Here is a 17,348-nt window from a genome sequence, read left to right on the forward strand (position 1 = left end):
TTGATAAGTTCAGACGTTTTTGTAGCTACAAGGTCTAAAATATTTCCATTGTGTGTGGGTTATCCAACTATCTGCTCAGGACAGTTTCCAGAAAATGGGTTCAGAACTACTTCACAACACTCTGTCCATACAGCCTGCAATGATTTCCCCCAGTCGATATTCAGTATGACTTAAAACTAATATTACATGACTAAGTTACTTCTGCACTGCTGATGGTAGATGATCTTCGAATGATTCTACAACTTTTACAGCGGAATGGAGTGGCTGCTAAAAAATCCACTGATTAACTTGAGTTCGCTTAGGCTAGTTACTTGCATCCAGATAACTTTGTAATGAGACTCAGTTTTGACTTGAATGGACACAATACTTTCGTCAACTGCAGTGAACACTCCCCTCCCTCCCCCCCCCCCCCCCTCGCTTTCTATGGCACACAGTCTGTCTCTTTCATATATATTCCATAACTCGTAAAATGCTTAAGAGCTTTTACTTTGAGTTTCATCCAGTGCTTGAGTGCAACAGTTTTCCACGAGGGGAAGTAAATTAAAGAATTTTGTTAACAAATGCATCAGAAATTTACTGTTGTAATTTTAACAGTAAAAGTGTCTTTACTCAGTATCTGACATGCTTTCACTGTCTGTGTATCATCTGGTGTGTGTTCATCAGCAGACCCCAAACCATCACCTAGCCTGAAAACCCCTCATGTGCACTCTGCAAATATTCTGATACCTAAGTAGCTGCTTCGTGTGAATAGTGAACTCCTCTCCTATCAAGTGGAGTCCTACAATTCTCCACCCCATAATGCAACCCAGAGCTCTTCAGCCAAGACTGTCACAGAACTGAGGGAGCTTCTGAATGAGACCCCTCTGCTTGGCTCTAAACCAGAGGACCTCGACCAGTTCTGGACATGATACTGCAGATTTTAAACTCCCTGCATGTGAGGCCAGCAGCCTTCACCACATCTGCCAGCTGCCTGTATGAACTGAGGATGGCATCAGAACCCAAGTGACAAGCATCATTGGTGATGACATGAGCCACAACCTGCAGAAGACTGCCCCCTCCCAACAAACATACCAAGCCAGCACTGAATTGTACTTCTTTCCAGTCCTGGTCACTATTTTCCTAAGGGGCCCCATAACACATCTAATTTTGGAACTCCTTATAACAAGTAAATCTGCCCCCCTCCCCCCTTCCTGTGTGCCTGCTTGGAACCTGCTGCAGTAGCAGTCAACTATTATCCATTCACAGGGTGAGTGTGACACACCAGATGCCAGTCCCCACATTAGCCCTCTGCCTCAAACAACATGAATGTGTAAACCTGTCACTCACCCTCCAGTGAACAGATTCCCTGTGTTGGGTATGATGTAAGGTGCTGTTGCAGCAGTGCCTGTCATTGAAATAACACCTTTCCTTTTGAAAAAAACTGAGAGCTGTTTTGATGATACCTTCTGGAATTTCTTCTATCTTTACATACTTCTTTTTTGTTTCCTTTGGTGTTCACAAAAATGAATCTGTGGATATCACTCCTTTACTAAACAGGATACATTATAGAAAAACTGTTTGAAATAATCACTCAGGCACAGATAATTAAATCTGCAATAATTTAATGTTTTTTGAACCATTAATATAATTTTAAGAATAAGTAAAGTATCCTGTTGTGGGTGATCCACAAATGAGCAGAGAAAGGTGTCCAGGTGGCCAAGAACAAGAGAACTTCATTATGATAAAGTACATACTAACATAAGCAGCAGAAGCAGCTTTGTAGTGAAGGCAACATAAAAGATAGTCCTGATCTACTGAAGGGTTGTCACTAATACAACATGGTTCTGGAAGGTGCAAGTAAGCACTCAGTCTGTTGCAATTGAGAATCACTAGGCATTTTTGGCATAGGCTGCACTGATGATGTCCTGAGTAATGTGCTGCACTTGCAGTGAGATGCACCACTTCTGAAGTTGGAACATTAATGCTGAGGCGTATTCACACTGGCTGGCAAGCTACTGGGCAGCATCCTGTAAACTCTGCCTGGCAGAGAAATGATGGGAAATACTCTTGCACATGGTTCATGGATGCTAGCTAGTGATGGCTGTATCTGGTGAATGTGACGCCCTCAGTACTGCAGTGACTGGGCAGGCAATCTGAGTTGAATCGACTTGAAGGCGTTTTGAGAGGGTGGCAACCTGCAACATTGTGTTGTGTGGCATCTGGCTGGATCATAAGGCACCAGCTATAAACCACAAAAAGTTTCTAGTCTAATTGGCAGGTTTTAAAACTCCATGTCTGCTTTTTATGTCTGTGATTTCATTAACAGGTATCCCTAATGTTGGGATGGTTATGCTATTTTTGTGACCATCCTGATAAATGCCAATATTCTGTCTCCATCATATATTATTGATATTGGCCACAGATATAAAATGCATAGATCAACTTACTTAATTGCTTTTGTGGCAAAAAATTTTGAATTATCAGTGACCAGCAATTGGAGAAGTGTTAGTACATACAAATATAAAAATACAGTGGCATCTGTGATCCTGAGAATTTGGAATTCCACCATCCTGTTAAGTATGAAAAATTGGACAATTTAAATATAGAAACATAGGTACTTAAGGAAAAGAAAAGCTGCACAAATCCTGTAAGCATGTGGACACACAATACACAAAATGACTATGGCATAATATAGGGCTTCACCACTTGGGACCTCCATGCACCAGTGTGGGTTTGTCATGTGTACCTGCTTTGTGGAAGTTGACTGTATTGAATCAACCTGTTTAAGTAATATGTCTTGATCTTATTCAGGGTATGACACTGCAACTCCTAAAATACATTTCTACTCTATAATCTGCAAAATATTTTTGCATCTTTTCTTCCAATTTTTTCTCTTACCTTCTGAAAATGTACTTTAAAATGTTGAAATATTGCCATTTAATAACCATATTAAACTATTATATTGGGGATTTCAAATCTGTTGTTGATTAAAGCATGTTTGTTCGTCTGTAAAAGTATGACATTTGATAAAACAAAAATGAGTGGGCAACTGCTCACGTGTAGATGACTGATGTGATAACTTTTTCCTCCTTTTTGGTTTTTATTTTTATTTGGTAAGCTGTTAAGATGTATTTGTAACATGCAAATTTTTTGTTGCAACAGTAACGAATGGAATTTTTAGATGCAAAGTTTCTCTAATGTGATGCCTATAGAAATCTGAAAAAGTGTGAAGGTGCAAATGAAGAAAGATTTAGATCATTAAAGAATATTGTCTAATGTCTTTCTTCACTGAATGTGCCAGGAGGATGTCAATGTGATTGCAGTAGACTGGACTGGGAGTTGGCAGTACTGGCAGGCCGTTGCAAACACAAGGGTGGCTGCAGCTGAAATAGCACGGTAATAATGGATGTATTTCACTTAATCTATCTACTCATATTGTCTACATTAAACAAAATTAGATGTTTCATATTCTTCTAACCTGGCTGGCCTGTGTGGCCGAGCGATTCTAGGCACTTCAGTCTGGAACCTCGCTATCACTACGGTCACAGGTTCGAATCCTGCCTCGGGCATAGATGTATGTGATGTCCTTAGATTAGTTAGATTTAAGTAGTCCTAAGTTCTAGGGGACTGTTGACCTCAGATGTTAAGTCCCATAGTGCTCAGAGCCATTTGAACCATTTTTTCTTTTAACCTGGAACAGATCTTGTGTAAATTTTACCAAAAGCATTTTATTTGTTTTGCCTAAAATTTCAGTTATATTGGAAAAAGTTGGCAAAAATTGCAAATTTGTTATTTTTGTAGAAGTAAACTTTTCTGATTAGAAATATTAGATCTGTGCAGTGTATGAAATGTCAGAACATGGATGGTGTGGGTAATTGTGAATTAGTCTTTCCAAAGATTATTTTTGGTGTGAAAATATAAAATATATTACATTTAATTTTCAGGTTAATTTTATACAATACCTTATTACAATCACCAAGTATTTAGAAATTGCTGTCAAATCCATATAGGAAATGGCCTATGGGAAAAACTAGGAAAGGCAACTACTGACAAGAAGATAATTGGTGTATGGTGCAGACACACAAAATTAGCTTTCAAGCTACCACTCATGTCCGTAGTGTAAGTACACACACCAACAATCGTCATGCAAATGCACCGATGAAAAACTATGGTTACACACAATTATACTAATGTTGCTTCTGTATGAGAGCCTATGCTTTCGTATCCAGGATTAATTTCAGTGAAAGCTCTCTGGGTGTGTGTGACCCTTTCGTACGTAATAAAAGTGTCGAAGTTTTGGTCACTATTACAGAAAGTCTTCATCAGGATGACTGTCATATTAAGGATATGTTACTCTGCAAATATAGAAAAATTCAGAGCAGAGGATATTTTTACCATCCTTTATATGAAGATTTATTTACATACCACTCATAAACAAAGCATGGGAACAATTACTACTTACACATCCCTGTGCAGGTGTTCAGTACTAAAAAATTATCTTCTAGTTTCAGAATGAATGATAAAGATAGGAACAGCCTGTACTGTAAACATTTTTGCTTGAATGGTCTAATGTGTGTTCCTGAAACATTAGATGTTTATTTGGTATGTCTTTCATTAAAGTTTTTCAATAAAACTCTGACAAGAAGCTAATTTGTTATGGGCCATTCACACAGCACCTCTTTGTATTACTCATTTTTCCTTTTTGTCCAACTTGACAGACGTCCTGCTCACTTGATGAGCATTGTAGTATTGGCTGTATGAATATTAGGAAACTACTTAAATATCAAACTGTAGTTAATCTCCTTCTCAATCTCCTATGACATCCCTAGGCACTATTTCTTATTAGCATAAATTAGTTTTCACTTATTTGTTCTCTTTTTCATCTCATCTTACTTTGATCTTTCATCTTTTCACCATCTTTTGTATTTTTTACTTTATTTCTCCTATATAGTGCACATTCTTTTTTTTCCCAACCTCATGTTATTATTATTTCCGAGTTCCTCTGTGTAGACTCCCCCTGAAAAGTTTTGCATAATAAATCATTTGTCTATCCAGACCTAAATCATGATTTAGCTACTGTACTGTAATATTAGATCTCTGCCCACTTCCTACATCTCCATTTCTGGTTTTGCAATAGCTGGCAATGTTTTCTTCTTGTCCTCCTTACTTTGAGATGGAGAAAAGTTCTATGTTGTTTAAAAATTCTTACTGCATAGCATTCATGAGAACTGTTGAAGTCAATATGGAAATTTTATCTGCCTCTAGACACTCTTTCCTTTTAACTTAACACTTAATGATAGATGCTTTATCTGTGGAAAATTCTCTCCACCATGTATGTTGTCTAATGAGCTATAAACTATTGAAAACAAACTTCATTTATACTCCTTTCCCCTTCTCATATTATGGTGAAATTTAATCACAGGTTACTGCTCATTTTGACCGATGAGGGCAAGGTGACACCTGAACGAATACATTTGGTGGGCCACAGTCTAGGTGCACATATCTGTTCCTTTGCTGCCTCTGCTTTCAACAAAAGTGGAAGAGGGAAGATATTCCGTATTACAGGTATAGTACATTTTAAAATCCATATTAATGGGTAGCTTAAACCATTTGATAGCTGAAAGCTATTTTACAAAAATACTTCAATAATTAGGTACAGGATAATTCTGAATAATCCTCTCCTCTCCTCTCTTTAAGAACAAAAATAATTATTTATTAATAATTTGGTGGAATAAAAGGACATGAAATGTGGAGTTAGAGTTAAGGTGGCATGACAGTTTCTGACTACTGTCAGAAGGGACACAGTGGTTAAATGAATTTTAAGACACCTTGAGGTATCACTCATACAGAAAGGAGCAGAAAAGTGGTGGTGCAGCACATACTGAGAATAATATACATTTATAGTATTTGTTCAAGCAGTGAGTCCCTGGTACTATGTGACAATTTGTGATAGTTTTCAAACTGGTCCTTCTTTGCAGGCGCGGTTTGAAACAGTTTGGGATTTCTGTGCCTTTTGAATACTGTTTTCATTGTGTACTGCGAGGAGCACTCCAATTATCCAAGTAGAATCTGTTCTACGTATGGCTTCGCAAAAGTCATTGCGGCAGCATGTAGAGTAACTATGATAAAGCATACATTAGAGTAGAGCTGTGCAGAAATAGATTTTTTTTTTTTTTGTTATGTGAATGAAGGCTTCAAGGTGGTTCTATGAAGGGGTGAATAATTGAAGTGATTTCATTCATTCGATAATAAGTGGAGATATAAACATCTCCTACTTAATTCAACTGCAGCAGCACCAAAACAGCTGTCACAGAACAATATTGTTTTGGACGGTAACAACAGTAAGACAGTGGTTATTGAATAAGAACTGCTATGAAAGCAGTGTATTAATGCTGTTTGTATGATACATTTTAGGACATTAGTTTTATTTATTTAACTCTCTGACATGGGATAAGTATGTCTATGACTGCAAATCCTGTAATTGTGTAATTATCTACCTACATTTACAGATGTCAGCCTTTTCAACAAGTTCCTTGTTTTGCTGATAAGTGTTTTTTTTATCCCTTTGTGACACAATATTCCAGCATCTCACATGCATTCTAAGGTGCAAATCTTAATTTTCAGCACCAGAATTCAATTTAATATTGCTCTGTGCTGTCCAAATGGCAATTCTTCACACAATGACACCTGTAAATGCTGGCAAAACTTAATGATTTATTTACAATAACAAAAAAGCCCCAAAAACAGACAACCATTGTTATTGACACTACATTTAAATCATTTCTGCTGGCACAACAGATGTCTTGCCTTTTACCTCCAGTAAATATTAATGCACACCACCTGAAACAGAAAGTGTTTGAAAATTGGTTAAGTTTGTAAATATTGTAATCAATAAACTAATAAAGCACAGCTGCTGTTTGACTTGTGTACTGATCTGATGTCACTTTCCTTTTCTTAATTAACAGCTTTACAGTCTGTGTGAGATGTTCATGTTACAGCTCATAATTTATGTAAGTAGATTATATTGACTACTAACCAAATAATAGTTTGTGAGCACAATATTGCAGATTTGTTAAAAAGTGATGAGATTTATTTACATATAGTAAGAATGTGATTGTCTAAATAATGGATTCAAATTTTACACATGTTTGGTTTTGGTTTTACTAGTAGTATTGGGCCTACACCAGACACATGCAATTACTTGCCTGTCCCATAGATAATTATTGTGACCTTGCTGAACATAATTTTCAATAAGAAGGCTTGCTTCAGAAATAGAAAACACTTACACATTCACACAAACACAACTCATACACACATGACCATGTCTCTGGCTGCTGTGGTCTGACTGCACACTGAAATTGCATCTGATGTGAGCAGCAAGCTAGGGTGGGTGGTGGGCTAAGGAGGTGGCATGGGATAACAAGGGGGAGGGATAGCTAAGTGGGGTGATGTAGGTGGAGGCTAGGGACTAGTGAAGGTTGAGGCTGGGGGGTGGGGGGTGTTGTGGAGAATGAAGGGCATGTTGTAGAGAGAGTCCCCATATGCACAATCCAGAAAGGCTCATGTTGATAGGAAGGATCCAGGCTGTGAAGCAGTCATTGAAGTGAAGAAAGTTGTGTTTCATAGAATGCTCACCATCTATGTAGTCCAGATGTGTCCCAGTCACAGTTTGTCAAACATTCACGCTGGCAGACAGTTTGTTAGTTGTCATGCCCACATCGAATGCAGCACATTGGTTGCAGCTTAGCTTGTGGATCACATTACTGGTTTTACAGGTAGCTCTACCTTTGACAGGATAATTGATGCTTGTGACTGGACTGGACTGGAGTGGGTGATAGTGGGAGCATATGTGGGACAGATCTTACATGTAGGTTTATTGCAGGGGTGGTGTAGGGGTAGACAAGAATATTGCATTGGTTCAGTGGGTGGTGGAATACCACTGTCAGAGAGGGGTTGGGAGGATAGTGGGTAAGGTATTCTTCATTCCAGGGCATGACTAAATGTAATCAAAACCCTGGCAGAGAATGTGATTAAATTGCTCCAGTTCTTGGTGGCAGTGAGTCAGAAGAGGAGAGCTCCTTCGTTGCTGGAAGATTCATGTCATTTTGGACTTGTTAAAGAACTTCTCTCCTTCTCTTTGTTCCTACAGTACAAACAATGTTTCACCACTAACCCTAAGAACTAGAGTCAATCTAGAACTAATATTGAACACTGCCTGACTCATTTCACTACTCCATCCATCTGTGATGCACACACACATTGCTGACCAAATAACTCCTTGATAACTTTACAGCATTTCTGTACTTTGAACTTTACTTCACTATCATTCCCCAAATCCCTTAACATGAAAACTAACCTTTATTTTTTAGAAAGAACCATAATCCATCATGTTAATACTGATTCAAACATTATAACATTATCTACTCACTAAGGCTCCACCACTGTGGTTATGAACTGCAGGGAATACCTGGTGAAGGGACTCGAACAGCTTTCGGATTCATTCACCTGCTGCAATGAGCAAATTCTAAAAATACAGAATGTCCAGCCCTCCTCAAATCCTTAAGGCTGTTCCATAACCTCTGCCTCGAGACTCTGTTCTCACTCTTATCACTCCTGCAGTCCTACCTTCTACAACCTTCTTGGAGTCCACAAATCAACCATCCAGGACACCCCATTCTGGCCAGTTACTGTGTTTCCACGAAGTGTGTGTCTGCTCTTGTAGACAGACACCTTCAGCCTATTATCAGTAACCTACACTCCTATATAAGAGACACCATTTACTGACTCTCCAGTTACTGTTCCTTTCCAACTGGCACCCTGCTCATCACAGTCGATGCCACCTTCCTCTACACTAACATCCCCAGTGCGCATGGCCTTGCTGCTATTGAACACTTCCTTTGCCAATGCCCAGCTGACTTCAAACCTACAACCTACAACCTTCTCCTGGATCACAATGGGCAATTATGTTCTCACCCAAATTAGTTTTCCTGTGAAGGTACCACCTTAAAATGAATCCATGGTACAGCAATGGGCACTCACATGACACCATGTTATGCCAGTTTAATCATGAAGAGCAATTCTTTCTAACCACTCAGAATCCTGAATCCCTCACATCGTTAAGATTCATTGATGAAATCTTTGTGATCTGGACCAAGGGTTAGGACATGCTATCCACATTTCTCCAGAACCTCAATACTTTGTCCCTGATGTGCTTCGCCTGGTCCTCCTCAACCCAGAAAGCCACTTTCCTTGATGTTGGTCTCCACTTCACAGATGGCTACATCAGTATCTCCATTCACATCAAACCTATCAACCACCAACATTGCCTCCACTTAAACAGCAGTCTCTTCCATACAGCCTAATCACTCATGGATGTCACAAGTGTAGTGATGAACAGTGCCTCTCCAAATATACCAGTGGTCTCACTGAGGCAGCCACAGACCAAAATTACCCTTCCAACCTTCTACAGAAACATATCTCCTGTGATTTGTCTCTCAAACAGCTGTCGGATTCATTCACCTATAAACCCTTCTGCAGTGAGCAAATTCTAAAAATACAGAATGTCCAGCCCTCCTCAAATCCTTAAGGCTGTTCCATAACCTCTGCCTCTAGACTGTCCACCATCGAGCCACAGAGTAGTATTCCTCTTGTGACTCAGTATGACCCAGGATTGAAGCTACTTAATCACAATTTTATTTTTGTGGTCGGAACTGAATATCCTACACACAATCTTCCCTACCCCCTCTCACTGTGGCATTCCCCTACCCACTGAACCTACACAATATCCATGTGGATCACTATCCCACCTCTGCTCCCTACACCTTGGCTCATGGCTCATAACCCTGTAATACACATAGATGAAAGACCTGATCCATACATCCTTCCACCACCTCAACCTGTTCCAGTCTGGTCACAAGGCAGGGTTACCTCTGAAAGCAGCCATGTGATCTACAAACTCAGCTGCAACAACTGTGCTGCTTTCGATGTGGGCATAACAACTAACATTTTCTCTCCACATGAATGGCCACTGTGAAACTGGCCAACAGACAGCTGCATCAGCTAGTTGCTGAATGTACTGTCCAACTTTCTGTGCTTCACAGCCAGTGATTGCTTCACAGCCAGTGATTGCTTCACAGCCAGTGATTGCTTCACAGCCAGTGATTGCTTCACAGCCAGTGATTGCTTCACAGCCAGTGATTGCTTCACAGCCAGTGATTGCTTCACAGCCAGTGATTGCTTCACAGCCAGTGATTGCTTCACAGCCAGTGATTGCTTCACAGCCAGTGATTGCTTCACAGCCAGTGATTGCTTCACAGCCAGTGATTGCTTCACAGCCAGTGATTGCTTCACAGCCAGTGATTGCTTCACAGCCAGTGATTGCTTCACAGCCAGTGATTGCTTCACAGCCAGTGATTGCTTCACAGCCAGTGATTGCTTCACAGCCAGTGATTGCTTCACAGCCAGTGATTGCTTCACAGCCAGTGATTGCTTCACAGCCAGTGATTGCTTCACAGCCAGTGATTGCTTCACAGCCAGTGATTGCTTCACAGCCAGTGATTGCTTCACAGCCAGTGATTGCTTCACAGCCAGTGAATCTGGATCATTCCTAACACCAGCTTTTGTGAATTGTACAGATGGGAATTCTCCCTACAACATATACTTGATTCCCCTAACCCCCCTGGTCTCAACCTTCCCTTGTCCCTGTCCTTCACTTACTTGTCCCTGTCCCTGCTCTCATTCCAGCACTACACATGCCTTCTATTCTACCAATGCACCCACAAGTCTTTCCTCTTCCTCTTCCTCTTCCTCTTCCTCTTCCTCTCTGTGCCCCAGACTGTGTCCTTTATCCCACCACCCACCCCAGACTGCTGCTCATGTCAGATGCACATGAGCCACAGCAATCTGAGACCATAGCTATCTGTGTTTGAGTTGTGCCTATGACTGTGTTTTGTTTCCAAAGGAGGCCCATTGGCTGAAAGCTTGTGTGTCTAGCAGTCCTCCTATTGTGAGAGTGTGCAACTCAGCAACTGCTCAATGTGATGAACAACAATCTATCCTTTTCATAATATTGTTGTCAGTCCTTTCCGTGTTACATTAAAGCTGACTGTAAATAATTTTATTAAATTTATGAACATTACTCTTGTTAACAAACTGTGATTGATTGTTAACTTATTTCATAAGGGAATAAAGACCATTGTCAATAAATCACATATTTTCTAGCTAATCCACTTTACTTGCTTTGGTACTTTTGGCAGCTGACATTTCTTCTCTCGATCTTTGTAACAGGCTCAAAACTGTCAATGACAAAAAGGATTATTCCACTGATGAAGCCCAACCATGTTTAATGGTGGAAACTAATCACTTTTACTTCTATTTGTGAGATACTCATGAACAATAGGCAGTTTAAGTTTAATAGATCTGTTGTAAGGATGTGAGGGAAATCCATGTGCTGTGCACTTTGTGTTACAGTTCTTGCTGTCAAGTTTTTGTGCACCCTTGATGAATTAACGATAGTTCAGTGTGGCAAAACACACTCAACTTAAGTATCACGTCCACAGTCACAGTGTTATGTGACACAATCATTTCACCAGAATAACACAGATTTTAGGTTGGACAAAAAAAATCACAATTAAGATTGTTATCCAGAATAACTACAGGAAACCTTTCCGTACAGTTTGATACTGTTAATAAATAGATAATTTCTGGTCAGTCTCTTCCAACATAGGTTTCATACATTTGATATCTGGAGCTAGATTCTAACATGAATCCCCACAGTGATATTACACAATTGCTTGCTTGCTCACGGTCTTTTAGATATACTGATATTGCTAGAGTTAATTCTGATGGCAGACTTGACAGATTAGTTAAACATAGATGTTAAGCATCTACTTCCTGACTGCAGACTGGTGATTCTGGTTGAGGGGTGACTATTTAAAGATAGGCATAAGAATATGATGTGATTTCTGAAACTACATAATGTTCCTTAATTTCTAAAATTTTTAACTGAGTATGCTTTGCATTATTCCCCTCTACAGGGTATTTGCAAATTCCTGTTACAAATTTTTGTGACTTGTAGAAGGGCGTCACTACATGATATTTTGAACAGGAACACATGTCCAGAAACATACCATTTCTGTTCTATGACAGTTTCAGTTCAGATGTTTCTCATCCACTTATGCTTGTGAAATTGAATTAGATGTGATGCAGTACAATTATTAGGTAACAATTCAAAAGGAATCATAATGAAACATCCATTTATCAATTAAGCACATTTGTGTTAACATTTAAACATTGTGTTTAAATTATTCTAAAACAAAAAAGATCCCAGCATACTTTATGTACAGAACAGTAATGGTGCATTACAACAGTGGCTTGATGTGGTGATCACCAACATTGTCACATACATTGTACCTATGAAGCATTTTGTGATACTTTCTCCATTCCACCTGGTGTCTCTTCAGTTTCTAGTGAAGCTGCCACAACTCGTGTCAGCAGCTCTTCCTCTGACACTACTTCATCTCGTAAATTAAACTTACATACAACTCTCACAAGTAGTAGTCCATAGGAGTTAAATCCAGCAATCCTATCAGGAAAAACAAGTCTTGAGACTTTTTTCCTATTCCTAAGCAATCATGGAAATGTTACACATCTGGATTGAAACTGTCATAGAACAGAAGCAGTACGTTTCCAGACTTGGACTCCTATTCAAAATATAATGTACTTTATGCCATGTTCAGCAAAGGATGAATGTGGCTTCTTTAATCTCCATCTTCTGTGGTGTTCTGAGCAGAGTGCAAATTGATCTCCCAGTCTGTCCAATATAGCATGACTGACACTCAGCAGATTACCTTATAAACCCCTTTCTTCATTACGGCTGGATGTTAATATTTTGAACTGAAGACATCTACCTACTGACTATGGGGCATGAACAGCGCAGAGAAAACCTTTGCTTTTAAAATGTTGCATATCATATTCTGTTTGAAGTATTAGCTATAAAAGGTAAATTGCACCAACTTCTTTTCATTCTGGCTTCGTTGTTAACGGAGTACAGTAGGGACTGGGCTAACTTCTTCAGTTTTTATTGGGGATTTTGTAAATAATTTTGGAATAAAATTTATTACTTGTGCCTAATGTTCCTGTTGTATTGATTTCCAGATCATAGTTTTCATGGGAGATAGAGATAGAAATGAGACAATGGCTCATATGGTGGACTGCTGCATCTTTAAAGGCTGTGGTACGTTGGGAAGAAGCTGGGATGAATGTGTTAGTGAAGGAGTATGTTCCATAAATTTTAAATTTATGGTTACTGTTCCCCATCTGTAAGCTGACGTCTAGGGAAATTAATGATGGGTTCATATTTTCCAGAGAATATAAACAACATATTAAGCAGGAACGACTACTACTACTACTACTACTACTACTACTACTATTATTATTACCACCACCACCACCACCACGACTACTGCCACTTCCGCTACTACTATTAGTACTACAGTATAGAATAATGAGTTCATAGTCATGGAACTTAAAGCAAGGACTGGAAGCAGTTATGTGATTGTGACTACAGCAGATAAACGAGAGACTCTGGTGGAGTTAAATAAAACAGATCATACAAGCTACACTACTGGCCATTAAAATTGCTACACCATGAAGATGATGTGCTACAGACGTGAAATTTAATTGACAGGAAGAAGATGCTGTGATATGCAAATGATTAGATTTTCAGAGCATTCATACAAGGTTGGCACTGGTGGTGACACCTACAATGTGCTGACATGAGGAAAGTTTCCAACCGATTTCTCATACACAAACAGCAGTTGATAGGCATTGCTTGGTGAAATGTTATTGTGGTGCCTCGTGTAAGGAGGATAAATGCTTACTATCATGTTTCAGACTTTCATAAAGGTCTGATTGTAGCCTATTGCGATTTCGGTTTATCATATCGCAACATTGCTGCTCGCGTTGTTTGAGATCCAATGACTGTTAGCAGAATATGGATTCGGTGGGTTCAGGAGGGTAATACGGAATGCCGTGCTCGATCCCAAAGGCCTTGTATCACTAGAAGTTGAGATGACAGGCATCTTATCGGCATGGCTGTAACGGATCATGTATCCACGTCTCGATCCCATAGTCAACAGATGGAGACGTTGGCAAGACAACATCTGCACGTACAGTTCGATGAAGTTTGCAGCAGCATGGACTGTCAGCTTGGATACCATGGCTGCGGTTACCCTTGACACTGCATCACAGATAGGAGTGCCTGTGATGGTGTACTCAGTGACGAACCTGAGAGCACAAATGGCAAAACATCATTTTTTCGGATGAATCCAGTTTCTGTTCACAGCATCATGATGGTCGCATCCGTGTTTGGCAACATCGCGGTGAACACACATTGGAAGCGTGTATTTGTCATCACCATACTGGCGTATCACCTGGCGTGATGGTATGGGGTGCCATTGGTTACACATCTGTCACCTCTTGTTCACACTGACACTTTGAACAGTGGACGTTATATTTTAGATGTGTTATGACCTGTGGCTCTACCCTTCATTCGATCCCTGCAAAACCCTACATTTTAGCAGGATGATACATGACCGCATGTTGCAGGTCCTGTACGGGTTTTTCTGGATACAGAAAATGTTAGACTGCTGCCCTGGCCAGCACATTCCCCAGATCTCTCACCAATTGAAAATGTCTGGTCAATGGTGGCCGAGCAACTGACTTGTCACAATACGCCAGTCACTGCTCTTGATGAACTGTGGTATTGTGTTGAAGCTGCATGGGCAGCTGTACCTGTACACGCCATTGAATCTCTGTGTGAGTCAATGCCCAGGAGTATCAAGGCCGTTATTATGGCCAAAGGTGGTTGTTCTGGGTACTAATTTCTCAGGATCTATGCACCCAAACTGTGCGAAAATGTAATCACATGTCAGTTCTAGTATAATATATTTGTCCAATGAATACCTGTTTACCAACTGCATTTCTTCTTGGTGTAGCAATTTTAATGGCCAGTAGTGTACATAAAACAACTTTTCCAGTCAGTGTAGCTACAAAAACTACAGTAAGGTCGGACAGCTAAATGCAATCAGCATCTACCACACATCCACATGATCTGTGAAGAAAACAGACCTTGCTTTAGCAAATTAAATATGGTCAGAAAACTTAAGTCACTTCCTCAAGAATTTTTTAGGGCTACATCAGACTATTTTATGAGACTGTTATTAGAGAGTTCTGAACTTCTTATCCCATGAAATATAAAAAAATACAAAATCTGACTACCATGTGGTTCCCTTGTCATCTGTTCTTCTGGATAAGTGTTGGGGGGGAATACAATGATTGTGACACAATATCTATGCAATCTTTTATGGCAATGCTTCAGAAGGAGCTATGTACCTCAAGAGAGACTCTTTTTGCATTTGTTGTAATGTTAACATCTCTTGACTTGTTCACTAAATCTAACATGTTCCTCATGCTGTATTTCCCTTCAGTTTTTTCCTCAAGATGATGATGATCTTCCTGGCAATATTGTGCACTGGTGCTTATATTGTAGGTAGCAGTGGTCAGATTGGCACTGCTGGTGACGAGGTGGGCAGCCTAACAAAAAGCAAGGCTGTGCCACCCGCACCCTGCCATTCGGACCGCAGTGAGCTAGGAATCGCCTGAAAACCTGCTCCAGGGTGCACACCAACATGCAGTGTATGCGCCTGTAGAGAGACAGGAGGGGCTGAAGGGTCGACCTCCATCAGGCCGGGGCACCCGACGGGCGAAGACGACATACGGTCCGGAGTGAGCAAGAGTTCCATGTCAAAGGACAACTGGTCACGGGAAGCGATCGGCAGCGCGTGACCCACGGAGGCTGCGGCAGCAGCTGCGGCTGCGGCGGCGGCGGCTGCTGCTTCGCGTTGCCATAGGGCAAAATGGAAGGCAGCGTCGGTAACACCTGGGGCTGAGGTGAGCCAGTAGATGGGTCCCCAGGGTGCTGACCAGATGGCACTGTCGCTGAAAGCAGACAGCGAGCGGCAGATCCCGTGCGACGACAGAGGCGCAGCTGATGGAGATGCCGACGCACCTCACCAGAGGACCCCAAAACCAGATACATAGCACGTCCAAGGCAGCGAAGAATGCGCTCTTCGAGCCAACGCCATGAACCTCGATACTGGCGATAGTAGACAAAGTCGCCTGGAGCAAAAGCAGGTGTCCGCCGCTGCACAGAAACCTGATGCGGCAGATGGAGCAAAGACATCAAGGTTCGATGAGGGGGACCATGGAGCAACTCAGCCGGCGAGCGACCATCTCGGGGCTGAGAGCGATAAGAGGACAAAAAGAGCAATAACGCGACCTCCCGAGAATGCGACTCTTTCAACTACAATATCTGTGACTTGAAAGTCCTGACCAATCGTTCAGCAGCACCATTTGACTGTGGCGAAAACGGCGCCGTTGTCAGATGCTGAATACCATTGGCCTTGCAGAATGACTGAAATTCTGATGACATGAATTGTGGGCCATTGTCAGAAACAATAGTCTGTGGAAGACCTTCAATGGAAAAGATAGCGGATAACGCTTGGATGGTGGCAGATGACGTCGTGGAAGACATCCGGACAACAAAAGGAAAATTACTGAATGAATCTACCACAATCAACCATCGAGCATTCCAGAATGGACCAGCAAAATCAATCTGTAAGCATTGCCAAGGGGAAGTGGCTTTTGGCCATGGAAAGAATTTCCGTGGTGGTGCTGCCGATTGTTGTTCGGCACACACCATGCAAGAACAGCACATATTCATAATTGCGGCATCGATTCTGAACCAAGTACAGTGCTGACGAGCAAGTTGTTACGTTTTCACTATACCACAATGTCTTTGGTGGAGAAGCTGTAAGACAGAGGACTGTAACGAACGTGGCGCCACGACCCTGGACTGATCATTAGCAGAACACAACAGCAAAACACCACGTCGTAGAAAAAGTCTCTCCTTGTGAGCAAAAAATTGGCGAGTCAATGGGTCCCCGATCCATGACTTTGAGAAGAACCATTGTGTAGCAACAAAACGCAGAACGTGAGCAAGGACAGGGTCGGCAGCTGTGGCTGTAGCTACATGACGAAAATCAATTTGAAATGATTCGACCACGTCATCGGTTTCCGCATCACTGAAGATGCAAAAGTTAGAAGGAATCGAATGCCCTATCCTCATTAACAGGCAAGCGGGACAACGCATCGGCGTTTCCGTGCTTAGCAGTGGACTGATACAAGATATCGTAGCGGTACTGCGAGAGGAAAATAGACCAGCAAATGAATTTCTGCTCTGTACGTGGAAGTACAGGCTTGATCGCATGAAAAAGAGATGTTAAAGGTTTGTGGTCTGTGATTATGGT

General features: G+C 41.0%; 1 protein-coding gene across 4 annotated transcripts in view; it reads left to right on the top strand.

The window, feature by feature from the left end:
• Window positions 1–17,348, top strand: part of LOC126323656 (pancreatic triacylglycerol lipase-like) — a 182,663-nt gene that overhangs the window by 102,983 nt on the left and 62,332 nt on the right. For all 4 annotated transcript variants that reach the window (XM_049994705.1, XM_049994703.1, XM_049994704.1 and 1 more), the window contains exons 6-7: window positions 3,281–3,375; window positions 5,402–5,544. In XM_049994705.1, coding sequence (XP_049850662.1) covers window positions 3,281–3,375; window positions 5,402–5,544 — 238 coding nt within the window. The remainder of the gene's footprint in view (window positions 1–3,280; window positions 3,376–5,401; window positions 5,545–17,348) is intronic.

The sequence above is a fragment of the Schistocerca gregaria genome, chromosome 2 (assembly GCF_023897955.1).
Source record: "Schistocerca gregaria isolate iqSchGreg1 chromosome 2, iqSchGreg1.2, whole genome shotgun sequence".
Classification (NCBI taxonomy): Eukaryota; Metazoa; Arthropoda; class Insecta; order Orthoptera; family Acrididae; genus Schistocerca; species Schistocerca gregaria.